Source organism: Myxocyprinus asiaticus, chromosome 7 (assembly GCF_019703515.2).
Source record: "Myxocyprinus asiaticus isolate MX2 ecotype Aquarium Trade chromosome 7, UBuf_Myxa_2, whole genome shotgun sequence".
NCBI lineage: Eukaryota > Metazoa > Chordata > Actinopteri > Cypriniformes > Catostomidae > Myxocyprinus > Myxocyprinus asiaticus.
Genome location: NC_059350.1, coordinates 2,089,219 through 2,114,126, shown reverse-complemented (window position 1 = coordinate 2,114,126; position 24,908 = coordinate 2,089,219). Strand labels below are relative to the sequence as shown.

At 38.8% G+C, this 24,908-nt stretch overlaps 1 protein-coding gene across 1 annotated transcript in view; it reads right to left on the bottom strand.

The window, feature by feature from the left end:
• Positions 1 to 568: 568 nt before the first annotated feature.
• The window catches only part of LOC127443531 (complement C3-like), a 35,865-nt gene continuing 11,525 nt past the window's right edge, over positions 569 to 24,908 (bottom strand). Inside the window, exons 11-41 of the mRNA XM_051702220.1 lie at positions 23,261 to 23,407; positions 22,943 to 23,146; positions 22,575 to 22,766; positions 22,297 to 22,452; positions 21,903 to 22,032; positions 21,423 to 21,491; positions 20,915 to 21,115; positions 19,810 to 19,924; positions 19,601 to 19,692; positions 19,260 to 19,399; positions 18,921 to 19,130; positions 18,151 to 18,208; positions 16,334 to 16,420; positions 16,051 to 16,254; positions 15,080 to 15,155; positions 14,844 to 15,003; positions 14,432 to 14,527; positions 14,170 to 14,320; positions 13,664 to 13,827; positions 9,774 to 9,932; positions 9,336 to 9,395; positions 8,987 to 9,077; positions 8,194 to 8,242; positions 7,734 to 7,824; positions 7,215 to 7,304; positions 3,828 to 3,933; positions 3,445 to 3,534; positions 3,260 to 3,340; positions 1,967 to 2,050; positions 1,361 to 1,496; positions 569 to 1,048 (exon numbers count right to left, since the gene is read on the bottom strand). Of these exons, the coding sequence (XP_051558180.1) occupies positions 907 to 1,048; positions 1,361 to 1,496; positions 1,967 to 2,050; positions 3,260 to 3,340; positions 3,445 to 3,534; positions 3,828 to 3,933; positions 7,215 to 7,304; positions 7,734 to 7,824; positions 8,194 to 8,242; positions 8,987 to 9,077; positions 9,336 to 9,395; positions 9,774 to 9,932; positions 13,664 to 13,827; positions 14,170 to 14,320; positions 14,432 to 14,527; positions 14,844 to 15,003; positions 15,080 to 15,155; positions 16,051 to 16,254; positions 16,334 to 16,420; positions 18,151 to 18,208; positions 18,921 to 19,130; positions 19,260 to 19,399; positions 19,601 to 19,692; positions 19,810 to 19,924; positions 20,915 to 21,115; positions 21,423 to 21,491; positions 21,903 to 22,032; positions 22,297 to 22,452; positions 22,575 to 22,766; positions 22,943 to 23,146; positions 23,261 to 23,407 (3,831 nt within the window). The 3' untranslated portion in view covers positions 569 to 906. The remainder of the gene's footprint in view (positions 1,049 to 1,360; positions 1,497 to 1,966; positions 2,051 to 3,259; positions 3,341 to 3,444; positions 3,535 to 3,827; positions 3,934 to 7,214; positions 7,305 to 7,733; positions 7,825 to 8,193; positions 8,243 to 8,986; positions 9,078 to 9,335; positions 9,396 to 9,773; positions 9,933 to 13,663; positions 13,828 to 14,169; positions 14,321 to 14,431; positions 14,528 to 14,843; positions 15,004 to 15,079; positions 15,156 to 16,050; positions 16,255 to 16,333; positions 16,421 to 18,150; positions 18,209 to 18,920; positions 19,131 to 19,259; positions 19,400 to 19,600; positions 19,693 to 19,809; positions 19,925 to 20,914; positions 21,116 to 21,422; positions 21,492 to 21,902; positions 22,033 to 22,296; positions 22,453 to 22,574; positions 22,767 to 22,942; positions 23,147 to 23,260; positions 23,408 to 24,908) is intronic.

The following is a 24,908-nucleotide window of genomic DNA, read 5'->3' as shown; positions in this document are numbered from 1 at the left end:
ATGTGGTACCCTTCCTGCAGGCTCATCCTGACATGACCCTCCAGCAGCCATACTGCTCGTTCTGTGCGTGATTTTCTGCAAGACAGGAATGTCAGTATTCAGCCATGGCCTGCGAAGGGATGTCTGGGACCTGTTGGATTGGAGGGTGAGGGCTAGGGCCATTCCCCCCAGAAATGTCCGGGAACTTGCAAGTGTCTTGGTGGAAGAGTGGGGTAACATCTCACAGCAAGAACTGGCAAATCTGGTGCAGTCCATGAGGAGGAGATGCACTGCAGTACTTAATGCAGCTGGTGGCCACACCAGATACTGACTGTTACTTTTGATTTGACCCCCCCTTTGTTCAGGGACACATTATTCCATTTCTGTTAGTCACATGTCTGTGAAACTTGTTTAATTTATGTCTTAGTTGTTGAATCTTTTTATGTTCATACAAATATTTACACATGTTAAGTTTGCTGAAAATAAAAGCAGTTGAAAGTGAGAGGACGTTTCTTTTTTTGCTGAGTTTATGATGTTTTGCAACAATATAGTGAAGAATGGGACAATTCATGGTCTTTTGATCATGTTATTTTGATCATTTTTATTTTGGAAATTTGCTTAAATGTGTAAAGTTTATAATTTGTGTTCATGAGGAGTAAATTAAAATACACTGCCAGGTTATGGATCCACATGTCACTTCTTACAACACACCCTTTAAAGTTGTGGAGCTGAAAAGAAAGGCTTGACAACTAATACAGTTTATAATGTCTTGCATAAACCATCTGTAAATACTACCAGTACATATTATTGCTGTGTAACAGTTAAATTTACTAAAAAGCAACAAAAGCGTGCAAAATCATCATCAGCTATTTTTTGAACTGCAGTATTTCATTTGTTATTATGTAGCACAAAGCCTGACATCTTGACTCATGCCCTACAGCCGAAGAGCAGGTCCTGCTGGAGACTCTGCATGCCGTTGTATTTTTCTTCGAGTTCAGCACTTGTCTTGCTCTCTTCCTTGCTGGGCCAGTGCTCCACCCATGTCCTCTCACCCATACCATACTGGATGCTGAAGGAGAATCAGAGAGAGTGCATTTAAAATGTATGTTAAAGGGATAGTTCATCCAAAATTGTCATCATTTACTCATCTTGTTCCTAAACCCGTATTAATTCTTCTGTGGAACACAAAACAGAATATTAGGCCGAATGCTATGGGACTGACAGCCTCGGTCGCCATTCACTTTCATTCTGCCTGACATGTCCTATTGTGTTCCATGGAAGAAATAAAGGCGTGTTTGTGCATTTACCTGATTCGATAATTTCTTTAGTGAATCAAACTCAAAAACAATGCTGACAACTGGCACAATTTATTCACACTCACATTTTGCCCTCCATTTGCACATCTTCAGTCTGGCCCATGATGAGATAGCTCTTGTCCTGCTCTAGAGCCAAAGCGTCTTTGCAAGTGATCTGTACGGTGAAAGTACGTCGCGTCCCCTGGACGTGTTTTTCCGGCCCTAAACAAATTAAAGTATGGTGACATATTATATATGTTTCCATTCTTATGTGGCATAGAAATAATGCAACTTACAGGGATCCATGATGTGCGAGTCAACTTAGTCTACATTTTATTTTATTCATTCTATTTTTTATTTTATTTTTATTTTAGATTTTAAAGTCTGTATTGTCAGATTTACTTTGGACTCCAACCAGATTTGATCCAGTCCTAAACAACTAAAGAAAATCGTATTCTTATTTTATAACACAATATAAAATTTGCAAATTATGTACAATATATACTGTAGAATATACTGCCCAAAAGCAACAACATATTGACTTTTAAAGCTTCTTCATTTAAATTAAACATGAAATCAAAATTGTCCTAATTGCCTTCTTGATGTCCATGGTTGAATGGCACAGGTTAGTACAAAACATTTATTGCATGCATCGTATACTTGCAGGCTCTGAGTGGAGTGAGGAATTATACCAGTTTTGAGTGCTTGCTCAATCCTCATATCATAATATACTGATGAAATGTCCTCATCTTCGCTTATCAGGACAGCTTTATAAACTGTAAAAAAAAATAAAAATAAAGGGATTACATTGATATACCGTATTAAAATCTTACTGATCACCACATGGACTAACATTCAACACACACAAAACAAACAAACAAAAAAAAGCTTTAACTTATCTAAATGGGTTCATAACATAAACTTCTATAATTTTCAGTGGTTATTAAACTAATTAAAGGTACTATAGATTACTGTTTCCTTAATGCAAAACCTTGTTCCCAAAATTGCTTTAACTTCAGTCATGAAACTCTACAAGGTGCAAGCTGGTACTGTTAACATCTGTTAACCAATGAATTTGCGTATTTCATGGCCCAATCTGGTCCTTGACATGTAATATATTAGCCAGTCAACTTGTGTAACTGTCACCGGAATCAATTAAGGACCCAAGATGCGGAGAAAACAGAGTCAGTTTATTTACATAAAGTCTATAATCAAGGCAGGCAAAGTTCAAGGGATCGTGAGGATGCTGTGCACTTGACCGGTGGTGAGAGATGAGAGGGAAGGCTGAAACCCCTGCCGTTGAGAAGATGGGCGAGCAGAGCGAAGCGAAGAGTAATCCACTGAAGTGGCGAAGACAGACCAGCTGGCAGATTGGCACTGAAGGGAAACACACACACAGTGCAGAGACAGACAGACTGAGGCTAGAGGACGTGAGGTACAGAGACAGAACACAATAATCTGGCAATGAAACAGACACACAGCAGGGTTAAAATAGAGTGGGGAAAATGAACAACAGCTGTCACTAATCAGCCGCCCAGCTGAAGTGCCAGAGTAGTCATGGCAACGGTGATGCGACTGATCAGCAACAGCTGGCCTCACACGAGGGAAAAATGAAAACAAACACACAGGAAAAAAATGCAGACTCACCAACCGTGACAGTAACCCCACATTTCGTGTAGCATTTAAATTGCCTCAGTTGTTTACATGTTGCTGTTCTCACTGCAGCGCACTATGAGAGTTCTCTCTCAGAAACCCTCCTCCTCCCCAGCATCACCTGTCTAATTGTGCAGCTGCAGCATGTCTGTATTCTTAGCAGTAGCAAGTCTTTGTACTAACTTGAAAATATAGACCGCCAAGGCCAAACCTACTAACTTGTCATATGCATTATAATTCTTAAAAAATATATATTCCAAAAGTTGTCATGACTGAACTGCAGATAAATATGTACACATATATACAGAAAAACACACACAGAGGGTTTTTACCGTAATCCATTTTAGAATCACAGGCTATCTTATTACGTTGAGCCTCATCAATTCCCTCTTTCCTTTGAAGACTGCAGTTTTCTATATCAGCAATGGATAGAGATATTTACCATCTGTACATTAGCATTATAATGCTGCATTTCTTTCTTAACTGTCTTACATGATTTGACAATAATGCATATTACCTTCAGCACACTGACAGACGTCCGCATGACAGATTTTTTTAAGAGCTCCCTCCTTTCTGGTTGGATGGTAAAATTTCACACAGCGATTTTCTAAACAGCAGGAATGACATTCCATGGGTCACATACTGTAGGTACTGTATACAGCTAAATACATCAAGTTGTATTTTCGACAGCATTGGACATTTTTACATCAGATGATCTGTGATCAATTTGTGAGCGTGATGTCTGAGGTGAGAAAGCAAGTGTATGTATGAAGTAATGGAACTGAATTGAAATATTTGACAGCAACAAATGGGACATTTCAACTAATGTTGCCCGCACAAGAATGTGAAATATGAAGTAATGTATTGAGGTGTTTGTATATGGATGTATCAGTTTCATACCTATAGAGTAGTATTCATATACAGTGACAGCTCCTGGTTGCAGATAACCTCCATTCATGATCCTGTGCAACCTGAAGGCAATCCTGTCTTTCCATTTATGAGAAATCTGCACACATTGGCCCAATTTACACCTTGAAATAACATGCAATTTATATCTGGATAGTCTTTAGCTGGATCGTATTTACACCTTGCAATCAAATGTGTCTCCAAAGTGATTGGCAAGAGATCCGATCAAAATTACCCACGCGAAATGGAAAACGCTACTTATATTACATCAGAGCCTGTGGTAAATGTAAATGATCTGCCTTTTAGTGAAAACACTGATTGATAATTCAAACACTTTATAGAAAGCAAGGTTTTTTTTTCATTTAATATTTTTGGCGGCCGACAGAGCTACATAGTGCTTTACCAACGGATGACTGTAGCAGAACCTCATCACATAATTAATTATTGACGTAGTTGTATCCGGATAACGAAAATGCATTTGCATATACACCTTCTTTGAATGTGGTCAGAATTTGTTCCTGACCACCTCCGAATGTGATTTCAGTGATCTGATCACAATGCGTCTTTTGTGCATTGACACCTGTCATTTAATGTGGTCAGGTGCAATGCAAGAGCAATCTGATCACTGAAAATACACGTGGTACTGCAAGGTGTAAATGGGGCCATAGTGTGTAAAAGTGCAAGTGATTAAAACTGAACATAAAGCCAGAAACATACTTTAAGTATGCATACGCAGATGCAAGCACTTGGCCAACGTGCCAAGTTGAATATGCTCAATGCACGTTCTTGTGTTACTGTGGCAGTGACAAATCTCATTACTCACGGGGCAATTGAGTTATCTTCTAAGGTCTGTGCTATTAAACTGGATATGTAAGCATAAGTGTACTGTAGTTCTATCAGAAAGAACTTGGGATTCATTCTATCAGGCATCTCATCCAATCATAACACAGCCTCCGCTTTATAAGGCCGCTCAGGTGTTTATCATTGTTGGTTTACCTCCATTGTTTTCACCCCCCTCCACACCATCAGCACCAGTTTAGGTCCCATCCTGGGGGGGTGTTAAAACACTATGACCACTCACAGGTTAAGTGAATAACGTTTATCGTCTCCTAACAAGGCCACATGTCAAGGTCTGGGCAGACAGATGGTAAGCGAACAATCAGTTCTCTTAGTCAATGTGTTGAATGCAGGAGAAATGGATAGGAGTAAAGACCTGACGACTGGGTCAGAGCATCTCTGAAATGGCTTCAAGAAAGGTCTTGTGGGGTGCTCCCGTTCAGCAGTTGTGAGTACCTGTCGACAGTAGTCCAAGGTGAGACAACCCACAAACCGGCGACAGGGTGTTGGGTGTCGATGTGCGAGGTCAACCAAAGCTGTCCCATCTGGTCCGGACCGACAGAAGGTCTAATGTGACACAAGTCACAGAACATTTTGATGATTGATTAAGGGAGGAATATGTCAAAACACAGTACATCGCACCCTGCTGCAAATGGGACTGGTAGCCGCAAACTAGTCAGACTGCCCTTGATGACCCCTGTCCACCTTTTAAAGCACCTACAAGGGGCATGCGAGCATCGGAACTGGACCTTGGAGCAGTGGAAGAAGGTTGCCTGGTCCGATGAGTCCTGTTTTCTCTTACATCACGTGGACGGCTGTGTACGTGTGCACCGTTTTCCTGGGGAAGTAAGGGCACCAGGATGCACTGTGGGAAGACGACAAGCCGGTGGAGGGAGTGTGATGCTCTGGACAATGTTCTGCTGGGAAACCCGAGGTCTGGCCATTCACGTGAATGTCAATTTGATACGTGCCACCTACCTAAACATTGTTGCAGCCCAGGTACACCCCTTCATGGCAATGGTATTCCCTGATGGCAGTGTTCTCTTTCAGCAGGATAATGCATCCTGCCACACTGCGCACATTGTTCAGGAATGGTTTGAGTAACATGTTGAAGAGTTCAAGGTGTTGCCCTGGCCTCCAAATTCCCCAGATCTCAATCCAATTGAGCATCTGTGGGATGTGCTGGACCAACAAGTTCGATCCACGGTGGCTCCACCTCGCAACTTACAGGACTTGAAGGATCTGGGTCTGGTAGAGTCCATGCCTCGGTGGGTCAGTGCTGTTTTGGCAGCATTCAGAGGACCAACAGGATATTAGGCATATTGCTTTGGCTCATCAGTGTATTGTGACTTTAACTTATATATATATATATAAGTAATAATATTCTCTTCAAACTGTTGCTCCGCTATGACACTAGCAGACTTGAAAGAGAAAACTCACCATAGAAGCAGAAAGATTACACTAATGTCTGCTTACCTTATTTACAGTGATGCCACATATGATTTTTGAAGTGAATGAAAATGAGGCAATGAGGGATAGACTTACAGTCTCTACTGTGGAATGCACTGTATAAAACTGTATTAAGTTCCTAGATCACATCTAATTCTTCACAACTAATGTTTTCTGCGGGTTTTGTCTACTGAAATTTCTTGGAAAGATGTTTTTCAAATATTTAATCAATGGAAACACTTTAAACAACAGTACAACCCACTGAAGAGATGATAAGTCTAACCCCAAAAGTCTTGTTGCCATTCCCGTAAAAAAAAATAAAGATGGTGTTACTGTGATTGAGGTCCATAGCGCCCCTTGTGGCAATGTTGAGAATTTTGGTCTGAAAAATTTTGGATTGCAACAAAGGATGAAATCGAGCTTGTGTAGCTAGGAGCATCTGCGTTTATGTAGTTGCGTAGAGTTCATGTAATTGCGTAGAGTTCGTGTAGTTGCGTAGAGTTTGTGTAGTTGTATAGAGTTTGTGTAGTTGCGTAGATTTCATGTAGTTGCATAGAGTTCGTGTAGTTGTATAGAATTCGTGTAGTTGCGTTGAGTTTGTGTAGTTGCGTAGAGTTCGTGTAGTTGCGTAGTTCGTGTAGTTGTATAGAGTTCGTGTAGTTGCGTTGAGTTCGTGTAGTTGCGTTGAGTTTGTGTAGTTGCGTAGAGTTCGTGTAGTTGCGTTGAGTTCGTGTAGTTGCGTAGAGTTCGTGTAGTTGCGTAGAGTTCGTGTAGTTGCGTAGAGTTCGTGTAGTTGCGTTGAGTTCGTGTAGTTGCATTGAGTTCGTGTAGTTGTGTAGAGTTTGTGTAGTTGTGTAGAGTGTGTTTCGGCCTTAAAGCAGTCACTTTATAGCCGTTATCATTCATGAAAACTAAATAAAAACCTTCCTTAACTGAATAATGAACAGTAAATTAGAACTACTGATTCTACTGACAGCCTTGCAGTCTGCTGTAGTGATGAGTTTATTTCTATCTAACAATATTTTTTTGTATTTTTAAGACTTACAGCGAAAGATATAGAAAAAAAAAAGAAAAAGAGTAGATGTATGCAGATACCTTGTCCAGGTAGATAATGAGGGATCCTCTCTCTGAAAGTTGCTTATTCATCTCAAATTTCTGAATCAGCCTGTCATGTCCAGTTGACAACTGCAAACATGACAGGAAGTAAGTGCAGGGTTTGACAAGGATTTATGAGCTTTAATTCATCTTATTTCCATAGTGGCGGGAAAAGAAATGTGACATTTGTGAAATATTAAAACAGTAAATTAAAAATGCAAATGAATACCAACAATGGGTCTGATTCACTAATAACAGTATACTTACTGTATGTGCGCAGGAAATGTTCTCACACAAAACATTTTACAGAAATTAATGAGGGTTATTATAAACGAGGAATCAACAACACACGGTTAGTGAATGAAAGCCAATATGTGCAGTTTGTTGGGGCTAACACTATATATATATGCTTACTATGTCCACAAATCTAACAAACTTTGTAGTTCTTTGTAGTTGCAATTCAAATGTTTATCCTATTTTGGCAATATAGAATGTGATATTACTGAAAGTCCTCCATACCGCCTTTAGATCATTCTCATCCACAGCAAACCCCGTCAGTAATGATACATCCAGGATGGACATGGTGGCATCTCTGTCAGCAGACAGATATCTGCGGAGGCATCAATGCATCTGTGAGCTTTAACGGAATTCAATGAAGCTTATACAACAACAACAACAACAACAACAACAACAAAAAACATAATGATGTGTAATGCCTTTAAAAAAGTCATGGGAGACCAATTTGTATCCTGTTAATAAAAAAATAAAATTAACTTAAAGTAAAAGTAGCTAGTTTTAAACACTTCCAATGTCAGATTTTTTAAAGAGTTTCGGGCTCTATTTTGTACCCTATTCGTGGAAAGTATTTCATGCCAAATCCATTTTTACCGTAGTAATGCACTTAAAAGAACTGAGCAATGAATTATTCACTGTAAATAGTTACTTTTATTATGAAATACAAAATCACTTATTTGTCCACCTGGTATTGATGGTGAGTTTATAAGTCTCACTTGCTCCGGGATATGTAACTAAAAAAAACAAAAGAGAGAGAGAGAGAGAGAGAGAGAGAGAGAGAGAGAGAGAGAGAAAACAAGACAAGGGTGGTTAAATCTCACAAAAACTTTCAAGAACATGCCCGGATCACATTTCACCCCAGTATCAATAAAAAGAATTAAGAAATAAAGCTTTGCATGAGAAAAATAACCATTTTAACCACTTGTCACATTATTTTTATGACAATTAATCACATTTTACACCCAAAGTCTGATAATCACAATGCCAAAATACTAAAAAAAATATCATTCTCGTTACTATAATGCAAAAATAATAATACCTTATATTGTTAAGTCTTTATACATCATTATAGTATTTTAATGTACTGCCTTTAAATGCGTATTTAAATAATACAAAACATCAGTGTATTATATCATTTTAAACTGCAATCTAATTAGGATCCCCACTGAGGAAAGGGGGAAATACAAAATAAACTCAATAGGAATTTGAGGGGTAATATATGAAGAAAAAAAAAGCTTACATTAAATTAATTAAATGAACTAAAACTGTCTATTGTCACATTTAATGCGTATTTATTATAATAATGTTCACTGTAATAAATGTTCTCTTATTTCTCCCTATAGAGTCTTGGCATAGAGCAATAGCATATATAATGCCACTACATACCTAAGATCTCGATTACATCGTCTGACGTAAGGTTATTATTATGTCTCTACTATAACACCCAATAATTGTAAGTAAATAAGACAACATCTAACCTCTGTTCTCTCTCTCAAATGTCAAATCCAGCTCAAAGTTCTTGCAAATGGTTTTACTTTCTTTGGGTTTCGCATAGTACTCTGTCACAACCTGCAGTAGAGAAACCAACAAAAGGCAGTTACGTTGTAGATTCATTGAAAAAAAGGCAAATAACTGGATCTGCTCTTTATGAGGAAGAAACATCTCCAGTGCAGCTCATGTGTCTAAATGATGTGAACTACTTGTAGGTCAGTCACGATGTTCTGAGAGGTTGTTTGCAGGTCCAAGTCAAAAGAGCCAAACTTATTAATACCCTTACTTCAGAGCAGCTTGAATGGGACAGTGTATGATTTATAATAATTCACTCACAGTGACAGAGACCTCTCCAGAACCCTTAGCAATCATGCTGATCTCCTTGCTGGATAAGATCTGTTGATGAACATTTCAAATGAATGAATAATTAAATGACATCTTGATAAAACACCTCATACATATAATATTAAATATTTAACAGTTTAAAATGATTTATAAATTAAATATTATTAAATGAAATTATATAATATAATAATAAAATAAGTAAATTAATCACACACTAATTAAACTGGTTATTAGATGCTTTTAAAAATATAAATGCTTATAGCTGGTCTAATTTCAACTGCTAGAAAGATCTAGAGATTTGGGGCTAAAAGCAACTTTTCTTGATCTCTTCTGGTTTACCTAGTACTGTTAAAAAACATCAGCAATTTGGAACATATTTTGACCATCAGAAATAAATGCCTCTTGTTTTCTCAACACACGTACACCTACCTTCTCTGTTTGTGTGAGATGAGCGTTGTCTTTGTTGAAATGCCACAAAATGGGCTGCTGGGTACCTGAAACTCGGATTGTCATCTCAATGTCTAACTGCTTGACCTCTTTCACTTGAGTCCTGTATTCAGCTACGGCCTGGAACACCATGATGGTGGCCTGCAATGCAAGGATGAGATGACAAGAAATAACTGAACTTGTTGCTTTTCAAAGTCAGTTTAAATTTTGTGGTCTGTTTTAATATGTTTTTTAATATTTAATATGTGCACAGACATATAACATATGTATGTGTGTGTTTCCAGTGTATATTTGGGCTGTATGATTTCTAGGAATGCCATAAAATATCGATATGTAGTTTATTGATCGGCACTTTGTTTTCTCGACACGTTTTTGAGGCATCGATATATTAACATTAGGCAACATTTAAATTAGAAATAGTAATAAAATTAGTCGTAGCTGGGCGTACAAAGAAAATGATTGTTTAGAATTTTAGTACGCGTCATGTCGTCCGCCGACCCATTGCAACTCACACTTTACCAAAGTTGTGTTGAGAAATATTTACGAAGATACAAAGACTAATGTGCAATGAGCCGCACTATTTATAGTATATTTAAAAAAAAAAATAATAAAAAAAAAACAGACATAGTTTGATAGTCATCTGGAGAATTCTGAGATTATCGATGTGTGGAAAAAGAATAAGATATGGATTTTTTCATTTTATTTAATTTTTATCCCTTAACCAAGACCAAAATTAGCAATTGTAACTCAGAAGACTTTCAAGCTGTTCTGACTCAGGTTGCCCTTTCTAACTGATAGGAATAACGGATTTAAAGGAGACCTATTATGCCCCTTTTTAGAAGATGTAATATAAGTCTCAGGTGTCCCCAGAATGTGTCTGTGAAGTTTCAGCTCAAAATACCCCACTGATCATTTATATATCATGTTATAAATGCCTCTTTTTGGGTGGAATCAAAAACACGCTGTTTTCGTGTGTGTCTCTTTAAATGCAAATGAGCTGCTGCTCCCCGCCCCCTTTCCGGATGAGGGCTGTGCCTTTACAGCTCCTGCTTCGGATACTATAGCAACAACAAACCAGAACCAATATGACTGACACCGTAAATACCGGAGTTCAGCCATATATGTATAAGCAAACGTAAACGATGCAAAACATAGGCATTTTGAGTTAGTGAGAGTGCTTCTTATGTGGAAAATCACTTCCTGCCCTCCATCTGCATTTCACGCCACAGCAACGCAGTGACGTCATGTGCAAACAAGCTGTAACGACATAGCTCTGGTCTCCATGAATACAATCAGAGACAATGGTAACTTTAGCTACATTAGCTGTGGAATCAGCTAACAAGCACATTCGGAAAGGCGATTTGCAAACATTCACAAAATATAAAGTGCGATACTTACATCTTCAGGATATAAAGCTGGAACACGAACAGTTGGTACTGATCCATGCTTGAGAGTCAAATATTTAGAAAATCCTTCTTTATACTGACCCTCATCCGGTGTAAAATGATTGGCTCAAACATAAACAAATTTTGGTATGTTTTGGGGCACATTTTCTTCAAAAACAAAACTTTTCCACTGCGTCTTCAGTGGCTCTGATGCCGGGAGTACATGAAGACACTTATGTTCACTTTTACAGCCTACAACAGAACACGTATGACGCTTACGAAGCTGAGACATTATTCTTCTCACCGAAGCTGCTCCAGCGTGGAAAAAAATGGCGGACTGTGTGTCGATCACTCAGGGGAGGATCTGTTATAATAGGTGGAGTCCGTCACCAGTCGTGGGCGTGGCCTGCTCTAAAGTGATGTCACTTTAGAGCGGATATGAAAACCAGTCATTTTGAGACACTGTTTTTGATTAATAGAAATATAAGAAAGAAGAGCGGGTGGATTTTTAACATTGTAGGTGATTGTGTACACACACTGCCGACTCATATTTATGTTCAAACACCATGTAAAAGTGAATTTTGCATAATAGGTCCCCTTTAACTCAAAAACCATATACACTGACGGAATGTTCAAATGAGCCAAGTCTATACAAATTCCAACTGTCAGAATATTTTAATGTAACAAACACGGCCAACACTATAAAGCGCAACTGTGCCCGCCCACTTTTTTTTTTAGCCACTTGGGTTCCGTAATTATTTTTTCCATTCATTTTTTTCCATAGGGATTTCATAAAATCATTCCTAAAAGAGTTCTAAGCCATGAACCAAACCAACTAGCTCCGAGGTGAATCACAACAACATTACAAGCTTTGTTTTGAAGCAAAAACGTTTTTGAAAATCAGACAAAAAGACATAGGTACAAGACTGTGTACTTACTGTTTTTCACAAGGGCACGGACTACAATCACATGAACCATTGCGAATTATGCAATCAAATGTGAAACTATTGATTTTAGCTTGTTGATTATAAGTATAGAAACAATACACTTTACACTTATTGCAAAATATTCTGATATACTGTATACAAATATTTAAGTAATTTGAGGGTGAAATGAGACCGACGCATCTGCGTCATTCACAGTGCTCCTGGGAGTAGGCAGTCGCTTCCGGGCTTGTTTGTTTTGTGATTGGTGGATATTTCTCTGCTGCACCATGGCTAATGAAGTTGTTCACTAGGAATTCTGCTAACAAACACATTTTTAAAGAATGAAGTTGAAATAACGCCACCTACTGTATAGCTAACATTGGTGAAGCATCTGTATTTTATTTTGTTTCGTGTGTTTTTGTTCATGTCTTTTATTTTGAATACTAAGTTCCTTGTTCCTGTCATGTGATTTCCAGTTCCTGCCATGTTTTCATGTGTTTTGTTCTTATTGGTTCCTTATCATGATACTGTCACGTGACCCTCTTGTTCCACTATGTTTATAAGTCCTGTCTCTTCAATGGTCTATGTTTATGAGTCTTGTTATCAGTTCTGTTTTATCATTGGTTCTTGTTTCATTGCCTTGTTATCATGTTTATTAGTTTAGTCTTGTCACTGGTTGTCTCTGTCTTGTAGTTACCCATGTTCATGTATTTAAGCCCTCATGTTTCCCATTGTCTGCTGTCAAATATTGTGTTAATGTAACGTTGTGTCAAGTTGTTTATGTTTGTTTTTGGATTCACGGTTTTGGATATATCACTCTTCATGTAAATAAACTGCACTTGGGATCTCACTGTGGCAGGGCGGAGGTCGGGGCTGGGTCGTGATTCCGACCGACTGGAGATGGCAGTGCAACACACACACACAGGTGTTGGACAGCTGTCCGTTACTCTATCTCTGCCGCACTGCCGTCTCCAGTCGGCCTTTATCCTTCTCGGGCTTATCAGCCCAATTAGAGGCCGGGTGTGCGGAATCACAACCCGGCCCCGCCCTCTGCCCTGCCACACTCACACTTCATCGTCTTTGTCTGCTCCTGTGTCTTCAGTCAGCCTGCCTACATGTTACACACAGACTGATGGCTTCAACGGGAGCATACCATCAGTGAACAACCTCGAGCTCACAGGTCTGTCTTTAAATGCTTAAAAGTTATCGTTGAAAATCAATTTGTCTATGGAAAAAAAAAAAATGGGATTTTTACTTCCGGAACCAGACTGTTGCGCACCATTTAAACTCCAACTGTCAAAACATTTTAATGTAATAAACACGGCCAAGACTATACAAACTCTGACTGTCTAAAATATATTGGTAAAAACACTACATAATGAGGTTTGTGTAGCAGACGACACAGAGCGATGACCCCTTCATTTTGAAGCATGCAGCACATGCAAACTATGTACTTGATTAAATAGCAGCCTTTTGCAATTTTGCTAAATTGCACTATGCCATGCTGTACTATTGATTTGAATTTGATTAACTGTGCCACTCTAGTTTGTACATACTGTACCTGAGTAGTGCCATATCCTCCACTGCTTTGCCTCTGGTTGTTGAGCCAGTTTACAATAGGAGCTGCTGTCTGAAAGTCTTTGGCCTTTACGAGAGCCAGGAGTGCATAAGCTGAAGCTTCCAAAGTAAAGTAAATGCTTCCAGCAACAGGCCAGTTACTGCCATCTATACGGGATAAAATACAAAGACAAACATCCACATTTTACAGGGACATTTAAGCATGTAAATCAAGTGTGTCACACAAAAAAATCATTCTGAACATGTAAAACAATAATAATAAAGGATTTGAAAATGTGATGCTTTCTGAAATTAGAATAATTGGCAGATAACAAATAAGAAAATTACATATTTACAAACTGCAACATAAATCTTGATAACACCAACAGATGCTAATGTTGATATGTTGATATAGATGCAGCATTGAGCCGAGAGAAAAAGAAGCATTCAATGCTGACAGTCAGAAAGACATTTCGGTTGAACAGGTTCGATTCATTAAGTATTCTTTACCTGCAGAGGCTTTACTTAACAGGACCTGTTTGTCAAATGCGTTTTCATGGGACAGAGCATAAGATGCCATGGCAACAGCATATGGATTCGTCAGATGATGTAATCGAGATCTTAGGTATGTAGTGGCTTTATATATGCTATTGTCAAGACTCTAAAGGGAGAAATAAGAAAGAACTCGTATTACAGTGAAGAATTGCATAGATTGAGAGGCTAGAATATTGTAAAACATACATTATTTTTAGTTCAATGAAAGCGGACTCACAGAAACACTGCCGGCACAAATGCCCCTTCCCTCTTGCAGAGCAATAAGCACAAATGCCGTCATTGAGGCTTCTGTATCTTGCCCATGAACGTTTCCCTGTGATGTCAAATTGGTATCATAGTTAAAGCACAAGAAAGACTTGAAAAATGTAACAGGCTAAGACAATAAAATGCATGTTCATTTCAATTATTCAAATAAATGCTTAGTTACTGTAAGTACTGCTATTGCGTTTTGTTGTAGTCTAATGATTATTTAGCTACAGTTGTGTCAAAGAGCAAGGGAAGACAAGTTTACTTATAAACACATTTCCATTGCACACTTCATATACAATGGTAAAAGTGCTTTACATGGACATAATAAAGAGAAAGGGAAATAAAAACACAAAGTAATCTGAAAAATCATGAAAACTCACAGTCATCCATCCAGATATTACAGGAGCATCTTCTCTGAAAATTCCATCAGCTGACTGTTTGTTCAGTACAAGCCAGTTGATGGCGCTGCAGATCACATTCTGGTTTATGTTGATGATGTTATTGGCCATGGCAAATACTTTAGCAACATATGCCGTCAACCTTCAGAAGAATGGAGAACATTAGAGTCATGATCATGGTGAGATGTCTAAAGGAAACTGAGGAGAGAGAAAGTTACCAGGTGCTGCTTGGTCGTGTGATATATGCTGCATAGGACCCATCATCTTTACGATACGCCAGCTCTTGATTGTAACCTACTCATTGATTAATACAATCAGGTGAACATATGTTTGTGAAACAGTTTGTGAGTATTTTGTTTGAAAAAAGCTATAGTTCACTCTAAATTATAATTCTCATCATTTACTCACACTTATGCTGTCTCAAACTAGTATAACTTTCTTTCGAAACACAAACAAAGAGTTTATCTCTCAGCTGTCATTATCCACACATACAAGTCAATGGAGTTCAACACTTACAAGCTCCGAAAAGGACATAAAGACATCATGTAAACTAATCTACATGACTCAGGTGGTTCAGTCACTGTCTTCTTAAGAGATACAATCAATTTGGGTGTGAAACAAAGCAAAAATTCAGTTCTTATTAACCAGAATGCTTCATTACGCCCAGCTCTCCAATGCACGCTCACATGTTAATGATAAAACTTTAGGCATGCATGCACACCAAGCACGAGAATGTATGAATGAGCTTTTCTCATGAACATCGATAGGAGAGCTGGGTGGAAGTGACGCATTTTGGTGAAAAGAGTTTTTACTTTGTTTCTCAGCTTCAGAAGACATGAATTAAACCACTAGAGTGGATATGGATTATTTTTATTGACTTATTTTATTAATTATCCATTGACTTACATTATATGGATATAAACGAATCTCCATAAAAATAAAAAATAAAAAAAACTTTGTTTGTGTTCCACAGAAGAGAGAAAGTCAAATGAGTTTCAGATGGCAAGAAATCACTTTAATGCCAAAATTTGTCCAGGCTAGTGCTCTTTTTAATACAACAGAAATTAATGTTGATCGTTGGCTGTCAAGTTCAGCTGCAATTTTGCTTCATTCATTCTAAATCCTTATCAATAGAATCAACATTGATCAAGCTTTGATAACGCATTTGGTAAAGTTGTGTTTACTGTACCCCTTGTGATATAGAGTAGAGCTGTCTGTCTCAGCCCAGCCTGCACTGTGTGCCACTGATCGGTTTGGTCCAGGTAATGTGTTGCTATGACGGGCATCGTTAGGCCTGCCATGTTCTGCTCTCCACATCCACCAGGCTGGTAAATCAGAGAACCCATGGCTGCACCACTGATAGCTTTCTCAACTGTTATACTGATCTGCTCTCCTGCACACAAAGCCATTTACAAACTGGTAAAACAGACATACTACTGAATAATGTTACAAACTTATGTCAGGAGAATCACCTATTGCAGTTATATACGTGCTCGCAGGTGTGTTAGGCACCTGATCCTCTAGTATGAGGCTCTTGATCACCTCCACATGTTGACCACCTGTTCCAGAGAGACAACAACTGTAAATTCATGATTCACTTATAATGATAAAGGACCACTGAACTATCCAGGATTTATTATTCCTGAGTGACTTGGACCACACTGCAAACATAGATTCGTTAATCAATATATATATATAAATCCCAAAATGAATATGGAAACATCCTTAAAAAAAAATTTTTTCTTGAGAAGCAAAGTTGTGAAAGATAATAAGTAGGTCTGTCAATTGATATATTAATACAGTTAATTTAATGAAATTCTCGATTAATCAAATTAATCACATAAATCAGAATTTGCTAAAAGTACTTCAAATAAAGATAATTAAATAGAAATAATACATAATAATGTAAATCTATAGATAGATATAGAGGGAGAGAGAGATAAGTAGACAGACAGGCAGATGACAGACAGACAGACGATGATAGACAGACAAACAGACAGACAGAAAGATGGAAGACAGACAAAAAACAGACAGACAGACAGACAGATAGATAGATAGATAGATAGATAGGTAGACAGACAGGCAGATGACAGACAGACAGATGATGATAGACAGAGAGACAGATAGATCATCATAGACAGACAGACAGACAGACAGACAGATTGATCATCATAGACAGACAGACAGACAGACAGACAGACAGACAGATAGATAGATCATCATAGACAAACAGACAGATAGATAGATCATCACACACAGACAGACAGATATACGTATCTATCATCACAGACAGACAGACAGACAGACAGACAGACAGACAGATAGATAGATAGACAGATGGACAGATAGACAGACAGATCATCATAGACAGACAGACAGACAGATTGATCATCATAGACAGACAGACAGACAGACAGACAGATAGATTGATCAACATAGACAGACAGACAGACAGATAGATTGATCATCATAGACAGACAGACAGACAGATAGATCGATCATCATAGACAGACAGACAGATAGACAGATAGATCGATCATCATAGACAGACAGACAGACAGATAGATCGATCATCATAGACAGACAGAAAGGCAGACAGATAGATCGATCATCATAGACAGACAGACAGACAGACAGATAGATCGATCATAATAGACAGACAGACAGACAGATAGATTGATCATCATAGACAGACAGACAGACAGATAGATTGATCATCATAGACAGACAGGCAGACAGACAGATAGATTGATCATCATAGACAGACAGACAGGCAGACAGATAGATTGATCATCATAGACAGACAGACAGGCAGACAGATAGATCGATCATCATAGACAGACAGACAGACAGATAGATAGACAGATGGACTACTAAGTGAGTGTATATAAGGAGTTGACACTGTGAAAATCGCGTCTCGAACTATGCATTCTGTTCCAGCTGTGGCTCGTAAAAACACAATGTTACATGTACTTCAAGCTTGAATTTGTCCGAGGGCAGGAAAATACAGTACATTCTTTTATCATGGTATTTATGTATGGGTCAGGAGGCATGATTAATTGCATTTATTTTTTAACAGATTATTCTTTATATAATTAACCACTCTAAATTAACAGCCCTAATAATAAGACTTATTTTCAGAGAAAATATCTTAATTTTTCTTTTCTTGTTTTTGTTTTGTTTTGTTTGTTTACTAGAAAAAAAAAAGACAAAAATACTGATTAAGAAAAGGATATTTTTTTTGCAGTGCAGTGTGTATTTTGTTTGTGTTTTTCTGGAAGTCTCTTACCTTTCTTAGATGGAGTTAATTGCAGATTTTTCCCAAGTTTAGTCAAAACACCTTCAGCCTACCAGAGAAACAGGAAGTATGTAAGTGAGTGAGTGAGGCTGTAAAAGTAGTACATAACAGAAAGACATTACTCAGATGAAAAGCCCATCTTAGATAAACATGAATTTCCATACTGTATTTACATTTATGCATTTGGCAGACACTTTTATCCAAAGTGACTTACAGTGCCCTTATTACAGGGACAATCCCCCTGGAGCAACCTGGAGTTAAGTGCCTTGCTCAAGGACACAGTGGTGATGGCTGTGGGGATTGAACCAACAACCTTCCGCTTATCATTTCAGTGCTTTAGTCCACTACACCACTACACACTCCAATACTGTATCTATGCAATTAGCTAGCAAAAAGCCATGCTGTTCATCCAGCATGTTCTTTTGAGTGAAGCGGGTTGTCCAAGACAGTCTTTCTGGTCAAGCTAAGTAAGTAGCCTGGTGATGACACCTACACAACAGCGACCATGCCAGGGACCGAGATACATTGAAAATACAACAGTGCTGGTCTTTTCAATATGTAAAAAACAAAAAAACAAAAGTGATTTGATTTTCGGTAAACACAAATCAATTTCAGCAGCAGAACTTTTGACCTACTGTCACAGAATTCGCAGTGTGATTGGTCTGGGCCAGAAATATGTGGACAGCCCTTTCTAATTAAGGGGTTTGGTAAAGGCCCAAATATACATATATAATCTTATCAAAATGGTTTGAGGGTCTCACCACCACCAGTAGATCTTTCTTCACTCCGTCGCTCACTTGTACTGAGGCAGCTGCCTTCACCTCTATGGCATGTCGTTCTAAAGCAAGTGGGACGATAACAAAAGAAACCGAATAGGATGATTTCGCTTCTACCATCACTAAGGTTTGGAACCTCCCTTTCCTGCTGGCTAAACTGCAGATGTCCTTGGTTTCTTTCAGTTCCACGCGTACCTATGAAGATAAATTTAAATAACATTTTTGGCCTATTTCCCAGTTTTGAAAGGTAGATAAAAGAATTGACCTTTATAGAAAGGAAGGCTGATAATAATAATATTGATACGCAGTCATACAAAGTCTCACCTTTATTCTTTTGTTGTACAAGTTGTGGATAATGGCCTTGATTTCAATTTGCTCATTACGTACGGCTGAATATGGAACCTTTAGGTCAATAAAGAATTCCTTCACCACTTTCATCTCATGAACATCAGCCACACAGATACCTGTGTAGAGAGAGAAAAAAAAAAGAAAGGGCTGCTTCTCATTGAAAAAAGCAGGAAATAATGTGTCTGCCTAGAACAATGCTACCCTTGTCAACATGCTGATTGCAACATGCTCAATTTGGCATTTTTCAATTTACTTAATAGCTTAATTTTGACTGAACACAACCTCTGGTCTTCTCTGTTTATAACAACAGTCAGTACCATGGGTCTTGGACAGGCTGATGGCTGTGATTTCCCAGGTGGTGATGGAGTCTTTCAGTTGCAGTCTATCTCTGGGAAGAGATGTTGTTTGACTGAAAGAAAAAGAATAAAATAGTTTTTCACTAAAACAGGAATATCTCTGGCTATTGGAAAATGAAAATCATGTTTTCACTGAGCTTTATCAGTGGGAAACTGCAAGTCACTCTCACCAGTTAAGGTTTGTTGACGGACAGTTGGGCAACATCACTTCCTCCCAAAGCCAACTTTCAGGGAAGAGCGTTCGTGACACGATGTCATCAGAATTCATGAACTCTTCGTTTTCACCTGTGGGTCAAAGTGTGAGTCATTTACGGCACAAAACATAGCTGTACTGATAAGCGAGGTATTTATTAACCCAACTTTATAGAGCGCAAAATTGCATCAATCACAGTGCATCATGGAAGTGGGCGGTCGCTGCAGAGCTCTTTTGGTGCTCTTTGTTCGCCACAGTTCTCTGATTGGTGGATCATTTCTCTTCAGGATTCACAGGTTGTGTTGTTCTTCACTAAAAATTCTGCTATCTAACAAGTTTTTGAAAAATGAAGTTGAAATAACGTGGACTGATGGCTTCAGAAGAAGTACATAACATCGATTACCAACCTCGGAGCTCACTGTAGGTCAGTCTTTAAAGATTTATAAGTTATCGTATTCGCCTGTAGAGAAAATGAATGGGATTTTTACTTCCGGAACCAGACTGTTGTGCTCTACTCCAAATGACAATTCCTTAAGCTCCGCCGTACAACATAATGACCAATCCCATCTTGGAAACTGTTGCCGTCTGCCATAGTGTCAAGCTTTTGCTAATTTCTTATGCAAATCCATGGAAGTTCTGTGTGTTTGTATATGGAAAATTTGAGAGGGAATTAGGGGCTGTTTGGACCAAACGCAAGAAAGTGCAACAAATAGAACACAACACAGATGTCTCAAGCTGCATTTTTAAAGCTTGAAGTTCTTTTAAGAATAACATGCAGGTCATACCACTTTATGAGCACATTTCAACAAAAATAAATAAATAAATAAAATATCTCAAATTCATTCGTATGGGAAGTCCTGTAAAGCTTGTCAGACTTAGTAAAAGTAACTGGGGGAGGGGGGGTGGAGCGTAGCGAAGGAACTGCCCATGTAAATACAAAATGCCAATTTGTTTTTATGGTACTATAATTGTAAGAACAGCCCATTTGAAGAACTCTGCTCAAGACACACCATCAGGATCTGACTCTAAACAAATTTATTGTAGTATTATAATTTGTGTAAAATTGTTGAGAATGCCCTTACAGCGAGCTAAAGTCAGTTCGGCCACATTAGCCGACTCTTCATTGCGTTTGGTCATCTCGCTGCAGCAGTGCAGGAAAGCCTGTTTGCATTCATTTCCATCCACAATGAATCGTGCTCGATATTCACAGCTATATATCAAATCAACCATATTCTTCATTCCATCCATACAGCAGTCCTTCTCAAGGCCAGAGTACTTCTTCACTAGAGGGAGAAATGAGACCGAGAGGACTGATTAAAAGCATTGAAAAACCAAACATATATCCAAATGTGGTTGTCTGATTTGTCATTTTGTGAGCTACATAATTACAAATACATTGAGGCCATTCCCATTACGCAAATATACAATGTTTTATAATGCAATGACATTCATATATTTTTAAATGGGATATAAGTGTACTTTTTGGGGTCACTGTATGTGTTTACAATGCTCAGAAAAGCAAACAAAAATTGCATGCTAAATAGAAGTCATTACAAACATTATTATTATTTTTGCAAACTTCCTTCTTACCTAGAGACTCCCAGAGGTTCATTATAGTTTCTCGTCGTTTTCTACGAGATGGAGAGGGACACACTGGTTCTAGAACAGAGCATTACCATATCAGTACAGTTACTGAGATTCATTAAAGATTTATTCATCTTCAGGTTATGAGTAGGGATGCACATATCACCATATCATAATCGAGCACTGCATTTCTAAAAAGAATAGTCATTGGTGCTTTGATGGCTGTAGCATTTGCTTTTAAGGGGTTGGATTTAGACGGCACTTTTTACAGTGGGTTTAACCATGCTGACTACCTGAGAAGTAGTGTCTCTTGATTCATCCCCTTTAAAGCACTGCCACTAAAGATGTTTAAAAATTAGGAGAAAAAAAAAATCTAGATAAACTGATGAAGGACTAGCTGACAATCTTGCATCATCCCTAGTTATGAGAGTGAAGTCTGTACATCAAATGATCATTTTAAACATATCAGATAAATCAAGCAATTACCTGTTCTGACACTGGTGCCTCCAGCAGTGCTGGACTCAAACAGCAGACCAGCATCACTGAAAACCTGCATACTGTCTTTCCCACTTCCAGCCGTGCAGCCAGTGTCTTGAGTCTCAACAACATCCCAGATCTGACAAAGAGAAATATCATTACCGTCAGATAAGAAAAATGACGGACTAGTGATCCATTAATTTATTCTTGTCCAGGCTTTTGTAACCTCTAGACTGGACTACTGTAATGCTCTTCTAGCTGGCCTTTCTGCATGCACAACCAGCTGCATTGCTCATAATGCATTCCTAATAAAAGCTGCTAAATACAGTAAATACTGTACATGTACATGTACACAAATGTAGAAAATGACGCCTCTTTTCAGTTTCTATTCTGATCCACAAACCTTTGTTTGAGTAAGTCTGTTCTTGTTGTTGAGGACATAAACACCTTTATCCACAGCCACCAGCCCGACCTTTGCCCCAGGGTCTCCTGTTACTTTCAGACTAAACACTTGACCTGGTTCGTAGATATTCACTCCATTCTGAACTTCCACTTTAAGCTGGTAGATAACAAAAGATGGATCAGACAACACAGTGATTTGTATGTAAACCAACATTGATGCATGGTATTGTATGACCAAGAAATATGAAAGATCATCAAGACCATCATTTCGTGACTCACCGTCCCCATACATGTGTCCTTCACATCTACCCAGACTGAGTCAGACACCACCTCAGATGAGCCCACATGGTAATAAGCAATAAAGCGGAAGGAGGGCAGCATGTCTTTGGTTACAGGTAGAGACAGAGTCACAAGGGATTGTCCTCTTCTCCTAAACCTGTCAGCATTCACAATCTGTCCTTTACTTATGATCTGAAAATATAAGACAGAGATAGATGAGTAAAAGGATTTTTAAGCATTCATAACATTCATTTATACATGAGATTAATGCAATGCAAAGCTATACAAATGATGATAGAATTTTTATTTTGGTGAACTATTCCTTTAATATTATCATTTTATGAAAACACGATTTGACTGTCACTTACCATGTAGGTGAAATCTTGCTCTCTGACTTCAGGGTTTCTTCCCAGGTTCAGGTTGACTTTCATTTGATCACCAATCTCAAGTTCTGCAGCATCAATGCCAATGTGAAGGTAGTTGTTGGAGCCACCTTTGGGCATGTAGGCTTGAGCGGTCATCCTCTTCACTGCCTGCTGTTCATTGCTTAATCGAGGGTCTTTGGTCATTGCCTGAAAAAAAAAAAAAGTATTTTCTGTTGAAGTTTTTTTATACACAAATAAACAGCTAGTTCAACATCAGTTGCGTGACTGTTCCCTCAAGCTCTGATTTGATTATCTTCTTACAGTGATCTCCAGTGTAGAAATTCCTCCCTGAGAATTTATGGTAGCTTTTGCGATGCCATTGGATTTTGTTTGAACTCTGATCCCTCCAGGGTTGACCTCCACTTCTACTCTGTCAGCAGGTGTCTGGTCAGGTTCTGTCACATAAACCTTTAGCAAAAAAAAAAAAAAAAAAAAAAGGAAATAAATATACTATTTATACACTTTTTACCCAAAGGGAATTAAAAATGCATTCAAGTTAAACACTCACCGACCACTTTATTAGGTAAACCTGTACACCTACTTATACATGAGATTATCTAATCAGCCAACTGTCTGGCTGCAGTGCATAAAATCAAGCGGATACGGGTCAGGACCTTCAGGTAAAGTTCAGATCAACCACCAGAATAAGGAAAAAAAATGTGATCTCAGTGATAAGGAGCGTGGCATGATTGTTGGTTCCAGATGGGCCTGTTTGGGTATTTCTATACTCTGCTGAAAAGACCAGCATTGCTGGTCACCAGCTTATGTTATGTTTTGGGTGATGGTCCCCCAGCATGGAATGCTGGTATGCTGGTGACCCCACCAGACTTTTAAATTAGCTTAACCAGCTTCATCAGAAAGACCATGCTGGTTAACGAGTTTCACCAGCTAGACCAGCACCAAACCAGCACTAACCAGCTTAGACCAGTATGGGAATGGCATACTGGTTAAACTTGTCTTTTCAGCAGGGTAACTACTGAACTCCTGGGATTATCATGCGCAACAGTCCCTTGAGTTTACTCAGAATGGTGCCAGAAACTAAAAACATCCAGTGAGCGTCAGTTCTGTGGACGGAAACGCCTTATTGACGAGAGAGGTCAATGGAGAATGGCCAGACTGGTTCGAGCTGACAGAAAGGCTACAGTAACTCAGATGACCCCTTTGTACAATTGTGGTGAGCAGAATAACATCTCAGAATGCACAACACGTCAATCCTTGAAGCGGATGGGCTACAACAGCAGAAGACCACTTCGGGTTCCACTTCTGTCAGCCAAGAACAGAAAGCTGAGGCTGCAGTGGGCACAGGCTTACCAAAACTGGACAGTTAAAGACTGGAAAAACATAGTCTGGTCTGATGGATCTCGATTTCTTCTGAGGTACACAGATGGTAGGCCCACTGCAGCCTCAAGGGGGTTGCACACCGGACGCTTCTGGTGGGCGACATGGTGCGTTCTAAAATTTGAAACAATTGTTTTCTATGAATGCACGCACACCGCCACTTGGCGTCTGTCGGCAGCACCCACCTATGACTCCAGAGGCAGCAAAATTTCTGCCACGCCACTGAGTGCAACTGGCATATTTTCAATTAAATTCGACCCAGATCATTATCAATGGGCATATATTATTTACTCTAGCCTTGTTCATTCTTATCGAAGGGAAAAACCTTTTGTGTGTACTGTCTGCCACCTGAACCACATCAACGTGCCCTGTGTTTGATACCTGTACAGTGTTCTAGCTCCGACGAGATGTGGCATGGTGCTTCTCGTCCGGTGTGCGGCAGCCTTCAGTTTTCTGTTTTTGGCTGACAGAAGTGGAACCCGACATGATTTTCTGTTGTTGTAGCCCATCCTCCTCTAGGTTCGACATGTTGTGCATTCTGAGATGCTGTTCTGCTCACTACAATTGTACA